The sequence below is a fragment of the Ambystoma mexicanum genome, chromosome 10 (assembly GCF_040938575.1).
Source record: "Ambystoma mexicanum isolate Mex_15411 chromosome 10, UKY_AmexF1_1, whole genome shotgun sequence".
Classification (NCBI taxonomy): domain Eukaryota; kingdom Metazoa; phylum Chordata; class Amphibia; order Caudata; family Ambystomatidae; genus Ambystoma; species Ambystoma mexicanum.
The window spans coordinates 1297305014-1297317302 of NC_090932.1; the positions used below are offsets into that span (position 1 = coordinate 1297305014).

Here is a 12289-nt window from a genome sequence, read left to right on the forward strand (position 1 = left end):
TGATTTCTGCCAGGTGTTCAGTGCTTTTCTTTTCTGAGAGCGGAGTTGTTTGAGTTCAGAGGAGAACTAGGTGTTTGAGTGTTTCACAGTTTTGGCTTTTTTGTTCTGTAGTGGGGCAATGATGTTTATGACATTGCTTAAGGTGCTCTTATAAATATCTGCTAATACTGACGGGTCGGAGGACTTAAGGTCAGTTGTGAGGATGCTGAGGTGTGGTGTGATCTTGTTTTTGGTAAGATTTTTTGTGCATCTTGCCAGTGCTGTGGGGATGGGGTCAGGCTTTTTGGGTTTAGATATGGCTGGGATGAGGAAGTGAATGATGTGGTGGTCTGACCAAGGAGTCGGTGTGATGGAGCTTATGTCTATGTGGCAATTGTGGTCGGCTACACAATCAAGGATGCACCCTTTGTTAGGGGTGGGTGAGGTTATCTTTTGGTCAAAGCCTAATTCTTTTAGGGCTAGCGAGAGAGATTTGGCTGGCTTGTCCTTTTTGCCATTGTAACCTAGGTGAGGTCACCTAATAGGATGTTTTTGGAAGTGATTTTTAGGTTTTCTGTTCGGCGATGTAGGAGTTTCTCATGGAACTCCAATAGTGGGCCAGGTGGGCGGTAGACGAGGTTGATGGTGATGGTGGAGTTAGGGGAAAGGGCGATTTTTTAAGCAAGGGAGTCTGTGGTATTACCCAGGTTGGATGTGGTTTGTCTAGCCTCTAGGTGGTCTTTCAGGATGAGTGCAACCCCACCTCCTACTTAGGAGAGGCGGTCTTGCCTAATGATGGAGTTGTCTTGTGGGATGGCAAGGTTGAGGGCTGGCCCTGCAGCGCTATGAAGCCAGGTCTCTGTGATGGCTAGAATGTCGAGGTCCAGGTTGATGAGGAGTTTGTGAATTTCAGTGGCATGAGCAGGGATAGATCTAGTGTTAATAAGGGCACACTGTAGGTTGTGAGGTGTTTAGGATGATGAGGGGGTGGTATTGTGTGGTGCCGATGAGGCAAGGTTAGGGTGAAACAAGGCAGGTGTGGGTAACGATGCTTTGGCTGTGAGGGTGTCCGTTACTGTGGTATTGGGAGGGTTGGATGGTGCTTGGTGGGTAGTGCTCGGGTATCTGGAGCGGAGTCCCAGGAGTTGATTCCTAATGTTGGTGGGTCTGGTGTATGATGTTACGGTGGGTGGAGGATCGGTTGCTGTGATGTTGCTTTTGGTGAAGAAGGAAGGTAGAAAGTATGTGGGGGAATGTTGGAGGGGAAGGTGGGGGTGCGGGTGGTGGGCTGGTGGCTTGAGGGTGACGCATGGTGAGCATAGGGGCTGTGATAGGATGGCAGAATAGCTGGATGCTAGGGCAGAGGTCAAGAGGGGGCATCTAGGTGCAAAACTCATCAGATAGGGCAATACAGGCGATATGGTGCAATAAACAATGGCAGAATAGGTAGTCAGGGAGGGGGCAGCTAGGTGCAAAAATCTGCAATCATGGCAATACAGGCGGGTGCAAAGTGCAGTACACAGTAGCAATGGGGTGCAGCTAGGTGCAGAACTCAGCAGATAGGGCAATACAGGCAATATGATGCAATAAACAATGGCAGAATAGGTAGTCAGGGAGGGGGCACCTAGGTGCAAAAATCCGCAATTATGGCAATACAGGAGGGTGCAAAGTGCAGTACACAGTAGCAATGGGGTGCAGCTAGGTGCAAAACTCAGCAGATAGGGCAATTCAGGCAATATGGTCCAATAAATAATGGCAGAATAGGTAGTCAGGGAGGGCGCAGCTAGGTGCCGTTAAGGCAGTACAGGCAAGTTCAGGATGCAATAGGCACTCTGGGTTTTGGGTGGCTGCTGTGGGCATCAGGCTCTTGCAAGCACTGTGCTGGTATACTCGTGGGGTATCATGCAAGTGGGTGGGACTAGCGCGTGGTGCGCAGAGCATGGGTAGCCAGCTTATTGGGTAGGGAGTGCGTGCAGCGAGCTATTTGGTGGCTTACCCCTTGACTTCATGAGCTGGAGCTGCATGTCGATCTAGGGTAATTCCGGGACAGTGGCTCTTCCTACTGGCGAAAAGGCTGAAGAGTGCTGGATACTGGACAAAGTGCGCTTGTGTCCTAGCAGAGTGAGCAGAATAGGGATTATGTGGAGCCGGGTGTGAGGGCCAGGGGGACTGGCAGACCGCAGACCCGGCATAGAACAGGCATGGAACAGGTCCTAGCCTTGTTTTTGTGGGCCTTGAGGGAAGTGGGCCGGCTTCGCCTGCCGGCGGCCAATCGGGGGTAACAAAGGCTGGGCGGCCAATCGGCGGGGGGGCAGTGGCTGCTGGGGGCCTGGTCAGGCTCTGGAGGCTACCAGGAAAGAATGGGCAGCCAGCTTGGAGCATGTTGTTTCTCGTGTACCTGATGGAGTTCAAAATGTTCCCTATACCAACTGGCAAAGGCAGGTTGCACAAGCAGGCTGTATTCTGGTTGTGGGGGTTCAGAAAGTGAAAATCCTGTGCCGTGTGCCATGGTGGAGAAAGGAGGCTGCAACTTGTATGTCACCACAGACAGTGAGATCAGGCTGCAGCTCGGATTTGGAGGCACAAGGGGACCTGATATATCCTGTGAAAGGGCATTTTTGTGGGAATGGGCAATGCACTGTCCACCAATGAGCAGCTTAGCAGACAGTGGGAGAAGGCTGCTTGCTGTGAGGGCTTAGTGCTTAGTTTATACCAATTCTTGAAAAAGGGATTTCAAGGTAGATCGAAGTAGATGGCCAGTGCGCTTTCTTTTTCACATGGATGCTAAGAGATTTCTCAAATTTGGATTGGCCCAGGGATGTGCACACATTGTTACATGACAAGTGAGAGGGGACTGAATAGAACACCACTTACGTAGAATTTGAAGAGATCCTCAATCACAGGTTCCATGGATGTTGCCTTGGCTTTAATCTGATTTAAGATCTTCATTCTGTCCACCTGGTATGGGTTAGAAATAGAGGCATGATAAGAACACACATTTAAAACTGATTGTATGTTGCTTTTAGTGAGAGGGTATTTGCAAAAATGCAGAACATGGCACTCATTAAGGGTCTGGTGGTAACCCTGAAGGTGCGAACGGCGGGTTGCCGCTGGAGCCCTACTAATTTACCGGTGGCTGACTCCCCAGTTCCACCGGGCTACTACAAGTCTGCGGCCGGGAAGTCGGGGCAGGTATATTTCTTAATCCCCATTCCCAGTGGGAGTGGGGACACGGGAGCACCGGCACCGTTAGCAACAGTGAGGGTCCTCCCGTGACAAGTCGGCCTACCATGGCGGCTGCGCCCGGCAGTTCAGACCTGTTGGGCACAGCGGCTCCAGCAGGCAGAATTTTAGTTTGCCGGTCTGGAAACAAGGGTGCCGGTGAGCTTACTGGCACCCTTGTTTCCGGATCGGCAACATTGTAATGATGCACCATATCTATATACAGAGAGAGTGTGACAGGAGACTAACTAGAGGTAGGGGAATTGAATATTCACAGTCTAATGCGTCGGTGGAAATCAGGCTCGAAAGTAAAACAATACAAATTAGGTACTGCTTTTGCTTTATTGTTTTATTCAGGATACGTCGTACAGCTGAATTACAAATAAAAATGACAAAAATACCCAATTCGTATACCAATGAGAATACAATACATAATAAAGTAATACCATGTAAATGGTAAACGTTAAAAATGTGCAAAAACTATTTGTCAGTAGTAAAAGTGAAATATATTAAAAACTAATGCCTTAAGTAGCATTAGTATAGGGTCAATTCCATTCAATTACCTGATAACTGCAGCAATATACATGCTAAAATCATATAACAATGCAGACAGCTTACAAAGGAAAGTTCACCCTCTATTTCCTTTTATCCCATGCTCTGACAACATACAGACTAATGTTAAAGGATAGTTCCGGGACTTTTTTTTTATTGTCCCTACGGTTCGGCCATGTGTTTTTAAGCATAAATCGGTAGATCGTAGAAAACTTTCCTATGGACCTTACCCGACTTTTCTTCCATTAAGGCACTCGAAATCAGCCGCCATTTTGTGATAATCCTATCACTTGCCGCATCGCCCTGGCTGACCTGCTTCTGCGGCACTAAATCAAATCCCCTGCCCCTGAGCCTGTCATCAGCAGACTCGTACCGCCCATTTCCCAACGCCAAAGCACGTCTCGTGTCAACAATCTCTGCGCCTCAGCTAATGAAGTGTCGCCATGGAAATGGCAGGACGCCTCTTTCCTCAATAAGTATAAACACACCGTTTCACAACACACAGCAGCAGATTTTCGATTCCATTACTCTCTCTGTGTTACTTTGAGTATTCTGTGACTCGTTTCTGTGCTCTGGTCAGCTACCTTCGCCGCTTCTAGGCCTTGTGAACACCTGTACCATCTCTGTAAATTATTTTACTTTCTTTGCCACACAATGGCTACAATAATGCCGTATATGTACGAGCCCGAGTACACCGAGGAGGAACTACTGGAAAGGCAAGCACGCGAAAACGATGGGGATTCGGACGGCAGTTGGGAGGACCAGTCAACGGATGAAGAGCCTGGACCATGTCGCATGGACGGCGTCTCCACCTGGTGCACGTGCAATCGGTGCGAGGTAATGCCAACTGAGGAGGAGAACTGCTGCTGCCGTGAAAATTCCGGGTGCTTGGCCTACATTTCGGAAGGCGAGCCAAGTCCGCAATGCATCACCGAGCTGCCAGAGTTCAGGGAAGCCTGCCTCTCACGGACCGTGTTGAGGATGATGATGGTGCTTATGCACGAACTTCGCGGCACTGTTCGTCCGCGTAATCCGAGTAACGAGTAAGTATACTCTGGTTGTGATGTCAGTGATGCCACTTGGTTCCATATTGTGCATTTTCTAGATAGAATTTTTTTCAAAGCAGAATTACATTTTTTACCTGAATCGACATTGATAAGAAAGTTTTGTCATTTTAATACAGTTTGCATCTTTCTTTTTCACAGGTGGTACAGGCTGGTGGCCTATCGTTGCTTCACTTGGTGGCTTCACGGGAGGCTCGGACACCGCGTTCGGAGAGTAATACCTGCCTGTGCGGTACTTGCCATTAGACAACATTTCCCCAGCGACAGTGGACAATACCGCGGATTTTCCCTGGATGTGCTGCAACCGGAACTTTACAATGTGTAATGTTTATTATTTATGTTCAATTGAAATTAAGAGATAAAATAAAACCCAACATATATTTTAACAATGGTTGTTACCACACCACTTTGTTCAAGCGTTGGCAATAAAAGGCCGTTGGATTTTATTGATACAAAACATGGTTATAGGTAAATAATCAATATGGTTGATCATAATAAATCATCCTTTTGGGCACCGGGTACAGAGATGACCCCCTCTGGCCCGTGCCGTCTAGCCACCACAGGCCAGCCTGCTGCTGACTAACTGCCTAGGCATCCAGGGTCTCCAGGGTGAACTGCACCCTTATATTCTCCTGGGAGGTTGAGGTATTTATAAACTGACCACCCTGCCTTCCATGTACTAGATCCTGCAGCCTGCCTCTTACATGCAGTTAGATGGCCTCTCCTTGGTGAGGCCCTGCGGCAAACGAGTCTTGTCTGCACGACCACCGCCCCAATCCACCCCCCCCGCCCTATCAAAGGCAGTTCGCACCGGGGTACTTGCGCTGGCAAGTGGAGCTGTCAGGGAGCGATAAAGGCCAAGAGGTGCCAAAGACCAAGTACACTTCAAAGTGGTCTATAGAGCATGGGTTGTTGTTCCCATGTCTACCTCCAGACCCCGTGTCTCCTGCCAAGCATCCCCCCTCACGCTGGACACCCCCCTGCAATCCACATAAGTGTGTCTCCATTCACGAGTCTTCCTGTGTCTTGTCTGCACGACCACCGCCCCAATCCACCCCCCGCCCTATCAAAGGCAGTTCGCACCGGGGTACTTGCGCTGGCAAGTGGAGCTGTCAGGGAGCGATAAAGGCCAAGAGGTGCCAAAGACCATGTACACTTCAAAGTGGTCTATAGAGCATGGGTTGTTGTTCCCATGTTTACCTCCAGACCCCGTGTCTCCTGCCAAGCATCCCCCCTCACGCTGGACGCCCCCCTGCAATCCACATAAGTGTGTCTCCATTCACGAGTCTTCCTGTGTCTTGTCTGCACGACCACCGCCCCAATCCACCCCCCGCCCTATCAAAGGCAGTTCGCACCGGGGTACTTGTGCTGGCAAGTGGAGCTGTCAGGGAGCGATAAAGGCCAAGAGGTGCCAAAGACCATGTACACTTCAAAGTGGTCTATAGAGCATGGGTTGTTGTTCCCATGTCTACCTCCAGACCCCGTGTCTCCTGCCAAGCATCCCCCCTCACGCTGGACGCCCCCCTGCAAACCGCATAATGCCACGACATATACACGTCATTCACAAACACACCCCTGTTTCGAATTCTTTATAACCCACTTCATATTTCTAATGAGAACTTCTTTGCGCTTTGCTAGTCAACCCGTGAAGGTGCTGGTTATCTGCTCTTCGTCTCTGTGAACTTCCGTGACCACTTCGAGGAAACTCGTCAGTTTGCAACCTGTGAACTGCTCCCTGTTCTACGACAAGAAACTACTCTGATCCCTGCATCTAACTGTTTGTTCGTCAAGGTAAGGCCATGTACCATAATCATTTTGCGTCCAATTTCTTTTCGTTCAAGACAGTACATGCAAGGAACTAGTCACATGTTCTGAGTTTAGTCAAATTATTTTTCTATTTTTTTTAAAGTCATTCAAATACTTATCCGCATGTGAATAACGTGTATAGTTCCAAGAACCAAAACGAACCTTGCATTGAACCTTTTATGTGTCATTTAATTTTTTAACACATTGGTATTCATAGAGAATTGTTGATCTTTACTTTTCAGAACTTTACACAATGCCTGCCTGTTCCATTGGCGGTTGCCCTTCGAAGACCCATAATAAATCTGAAGGTACTATAATGCATGTTTTCCCTAAGACAATAGATCAGATAAGAGAATGGGTCCGATATTGCGGATATCCACCGTCTGAGCTTGAAAGTAGAGTCCTAGAAGTCTTTGCGGACAAGAGGGGTGATCGATACCGCATCTGCAGCAGGCACTTTAGCTCAGACATGTACTCCACATCATTGCTAATAAAGAAGAACACACCACGAGCGAAGCGAAAATTGCTCTCAACCGCTATTCCCACTCTATTCGTCCACATCCCTCCACTGGTGAGTCAAGTTTACGTATTTATCTCTCGGCCTTGCGGTAGTGTGTAGCATTAGCTAACAATAATTTCCCCATTTATGTATCCACTCAATATGAAGGCGGAAGATTCTCCATCCGTGTCGTTATTGCAGTCATCAGCCACTTCAAGCGCCTATCGGGTAATCTTACTTAGCTATTCTGCCACTGACTTGTTTTAGGCATGTAAATCAATAGTTTTAATTTATCGTGTGATTATTTTACCTAATGGTACACCCTTGTACTCGTCCTCTAGTCTTTGTTTTCAGTTATAATTATTGTTATCCAAAATAATGCAAGTACTGTCTTTCAGGGAGATGCTGAGGAGTCCAACGCATTGACGACAACCGTTGATGTCACTCAGATGCTCGAGGTACGTTTCCGGACAGTTCCATCGATGGAGATCATCAGATCTTGCATTCTTGTAGCGTGATTGTTACACACAATGTTTCTTTCGTTTTTAGCCATTGATATGTCCTTCTGTCGTCGCCCTCCTATGTGTCTTCTTTTTTCAATATTGTGTTCATTACTAATGAAAGTCCTATGTTTCAGGGAGTCGATGGAGCATTAGTCCAAGAAGAAGGGGGAGCATGCAGTTACGGGTCGGCGCAACAACTTGCAGAAGTGTGCACCGCAGTTACATCGTCCCTTGATGTTCTTATGCATTTCGAGGTATGGATACTGACAGTTCGATCAAGCGAAATCATATTACGTGATTACATCCGCTATACTTCCTTCTTTATTAACGCAAGTACTATGTTTCAGGGAGATGACGGAGCTTCTTCTACAAGAACATCACCCCTAGTAGTTGATGCAGATCTCTGGGTGGTGACACTTCCAACGATCGAGCAAATCGAATCATATTTAGATATCCATTATTTATTTTAGACAACTGATCATTTGTGCAGGTCTATTTAGATGAGCCGCTGACGCCTGCACAAAGTTTATGTTCTTTTTAACAAAATAGAAAACCATACTAATGCAATTACTGTGTTTCAGGGAGTCACTGAAGCATCATCTTCAATAATATCATCAATGGAAGTCTATGAGGAGTCCGAGGTATGGATCTTGACAGTTCCATCTAACTAGATCAACAATGCGTGAATAATTGTCGTTTGAATGTTCTACACAAAGCGTTCATTCGTGTTTTGCTATTGAGATGTACGTGGGTATTGGTCCCCAAGTACATTTTGTGTTTTCAATATTATTATACATACTAATGAAAGTTCTATGTTTCAGGGAGTCGATGGAGCGTCAGTGCGTGATGGATGTGCTTATCATGAAAATATAGTCGTTGCAGCGCAAGAGGAAGTGGAGACATGCACACACGAGTCGGAGCAACAGCGTCCTGATGTTGAAGTTCGAGGCAAGAAAGTTTCAAAGAAAAGAAAGCAAAAGAAGGTTAGTGTCCTGGTCACTATATTATGTTGTTTTTCACTGTTAATAGTTCAATACTGTAAGTTGTGTTTAAACTGAACATCCCTTTTCCAATCTGTCCTCTAGTTGCGAGTGGGTGTACGAACTAGATCTACACAGACAGTGAAGCGAACGAGAGATGTTGCTTGTCAAACCTTTTGGCAGGGACCTGAGACTGGAGATGCATCGTGCCAATGGGAAGAATATGAAGTGATTGACAACGGAGCTATACCACCACCAGCCATTGATAGTGAATGTCCTCCTGGTAGTTCGGATGCAGTCGGAGATCAATTCACAGAAACCACACCCGCAAAAACTAAGACCGCGAGAAAGTTGAAGAAATTGTTTTATTCACCCATCGCCGGAGAAGGAACAGATGTTGCAATGGAAGAGAATGAAGTGGACGACAATGAAACACCATCAATATCACTGAACATAGCGGAAGACGATATCAGAGATTCTACCTTTCATGTGAGTGACATGTCCTCAACGTTACAGGCCGAACCAGCTGGGATGCAGAGTGACAGTATAAGGAAAGAGGCCAAATTCATTGTATTCGATAGTTGTTTGATTGATATTATTATTCGGATGAAATGTGGGCATTCGGTTGGTGGGGAAGTATGTGGGGAGCCATTGATTAATGTGACTCGTGCTATTCGAGGCACTAACCTTAAAATACATGCCACCTGTACAAAATATCATCCTTTCTCATGGTCTGCACAACCCATGCTGGGGCAACTGCCAGCAGGCAATCTACTTTGTGCAGCGGCTGCACTTTTTAGTGGTTCAAGTTTTAAAAAGTTAGAGTCTTTCTTTCAGTTTGTGGGAATCCATTTCATTGCAAAAACTCAGTTCTACAAATACCAAACCGATTATCTATTTCCAGCCATTAGCGAAGCTTGGAGAATGGAAAAAATGTCTATTGATAGTACATTCGCGGGCAAACGGTTCAGGCTAGCCGGTGATGGACAGTGCGACAGCCCAGGATTTTCAGCCAAGTACTGCACCTACCACTTTCAGGACATGGAAAGTAAGAAAATTGTGAGTTCGGTGGTCGTGCAGGTGTCACAAAGTACATCCTCAGTGGCCATGGAGAAAGTTGGCTTTGTAGCATCATTGCAAGAACTACAATCGCGGGGAATGGTGATCGACCTGATAGCCACGGACAGACACGTTTCAATTGCCAAGACAATGAGGGAAGAGTACAAAAATATAAATCACCAATTTGACGTTTAGCATCTTGCAAAAACAATCAATAAAAAAATGTCGGCTGCAGGTAAAAAAAAAGATATGCAAGGTATTTCACAGTGGTCCAAGTCAATCAGCAACCATCTTTGGTGGAGCTCAAAAACATGTGGAGGGTCGTTGGAAATTCTACTGGAAAAATGGCGGTCAGTAATGCTACACTGTAGCAACGTTCACCGCTGGACCACAAACCAACATTTCCACAATTGTGAACATGGCCATTTGTCCACAGAGGAGGCACGGAAGAAGAAGTGGTTGATTCCTTCATCACCCACTCACAAAGCCATTGAAAAGATTGTATTTGATAAAACTATAACAAGAGATTTGAGGGGACTCACGGAATTCTGCCACACAGGAGATTTGGAGGTGTTCCACAATATGTGCCTAAAGTACAGGCCAAAACGATTGCATTTTGGCATGGAGGGCATGATAAATCGGACTCTTCTAGCGGTCTTGGCACATAACCATAATGTTGGCCGTCAACAAAGTAGGACGACCGGAACTTTAGGGACGCTTCGCTACAATAAGGCCTTCACTAAAAGAAGTAAACAATGGGTGATCAAACCAGTGTTTCAGGATATGCAATATGAGTTTATTGAGAGACTTATTGTTGATGTCCTAGATAGGCACATACATGGAGTTGTGAACGAACCTGTGCAGGGGACAACTGCATTGCCACCCAACATTGCCTCTGTTCCATGTCCACCTAAAGCAGAGCTCATTGAGAAATACACATCACGGTTTAAATGATTGTAATTTGATTGTCTGTTCTCTCGAGTCTCCTCATGTTGCAGGCCCATTGAATATGTGTATCTATGTAATGTGTAAATAAAAAGGATTGCTCAGTGTACATGCAATGTGTCTATCCAACCTTGTTCATTTGCGCATTAAATTAAACCAAACAGTAATATAAATCATTTTTCAAAAAATATAGAATGTCTCCGTATTTATGGTTCTCTGGGGCTGCAAATGCTCGCAGACAAAATGCAAAGATGGAGTGTAAATTTCAAGTCCTGTGAGATGGCCTTACACTGAATGTAGCTAACTAGGAATGTGTGCTCGTTCAAAGTGAAGGTCAGCTGCTTTGATTTTTTGCTGGGTGCCGGAATGGCCCACGACTCAGTATAAGGTTCTATTGTTATTTGACCTTGACAGGCCGGGACCATCCCGAAAGACTTCTTTTTGGGGGTGTGGTGCAATAGCGTAAACGATAATGAATATAATTTCAGAAACGAAAGCCATTTAATGTTCGTTCATTAGAAGAAATAACGTCGGCATAGAAGGAGTGGTATTTCGGGGCTGCCCTACGCACAGACACAATGGAAAATGCAAATATAATGTAAGTAACTCTTTAGATGAGTTTATACCGCAATTTAATTACTATACAGTAGCTTTAAAGACGGGTTAAGTTGTACTTGTTCGTTCTATGTGGCATATTGTTTTGTACCGCGCACTATCTTGAGGAGAACCATCTCCTTTTACGGAAGCACCTCAAAACCTTCCTCTTTGCTTCTGCTTTCTCTCTCCCTCTCCCCTGCTACAACTTGTCCACTGTCTGCGACCTCGGTCCGGGGCCCTTCCACTCTCCACCTGCACTGCCTCCCTGTCAACCCCTGCACTGGGGGACTGTCTCAGTATCCTACAGCCCCCCCTTGACGTATAATACCCAGTTGCACAGTCCTAGCTATGAAATAATTTCCCGACCTAATATATAAAATGAATAATTTTAATAAAGATCTGATGGTGAGACTAATTTCATTTTTTATGTTTTTAAAACAGGTACATCCTTCATTATTGTATGTGTCACGAGTACCAGACACCGGCGGATGGCTTCTACAACCGCCAGTTGCTTCTCCGCGTGAACAACGTTACCACCCTGACCATTTTATGGGACGATCGCCAAGTACAAGTATGCCCTTACGCGGTACTAACGGCTAGATGCAACATACAGACCGTTGTGGTGGCATAGTGCCTCGTTGTTGGAACAGCCATGCGATTATCAGTGCGACCGAAGAGCTTATTTTATCGTAAACCAAAACCCTGTGTACTGCACACGGACATCGCTTGCCTCAAGACGAACTATTTTGGATCGAGAGCAAAGAAAAATGCAAATCGCTGAATATTCTCTAAACATTTGATGTCCAATAAATGTACTTTACCAAATTTACAATCTTGCGGTTTGATTTAAAAGTACAGTTTCATATTCCGAATTGTGGCGCGCTGTGTTGTGAGCTGATTTGTGTTGGTTTCCGGGTTCTGTGTGGAGTCGCGTAGAAGACGCCTGGGCGCGTTTGCCTACGCAGCACAGTCACGTCATGGAGAGAGGTGGGGAATATGAATGTTTTGATAAAGTCTGTTTCAGGGGCGGGGGATTTGATTTAGTGCCGCAAAAGCAGGTGAGCCAGGTCGATGGGGGGAAAT

The 12289-nt window shown here is 46.1% G+C and overlaps 1 protein-coding gene across 1 annotated transcript in view; it reads right to left on the reverse strand.

The window, feature by feature from the left end:
* Window positions 1-12289, reverse strand: part of LOC138492259 (uncharacterized) — a 240526-nt gene that overhangs the window by 114045 nt on the left and 114192 nt on the right. The window contains exon 4 of the mRNA XM_069619302.1: window positions 2854-2937. Within this exon, the coding sequence (XP_069475403.1) occupies window positions 2854-2937 (84 nt within the window). The remainder of the gene's footprint in view (window positions 1-2853; window positions 2938-12289) is intronic.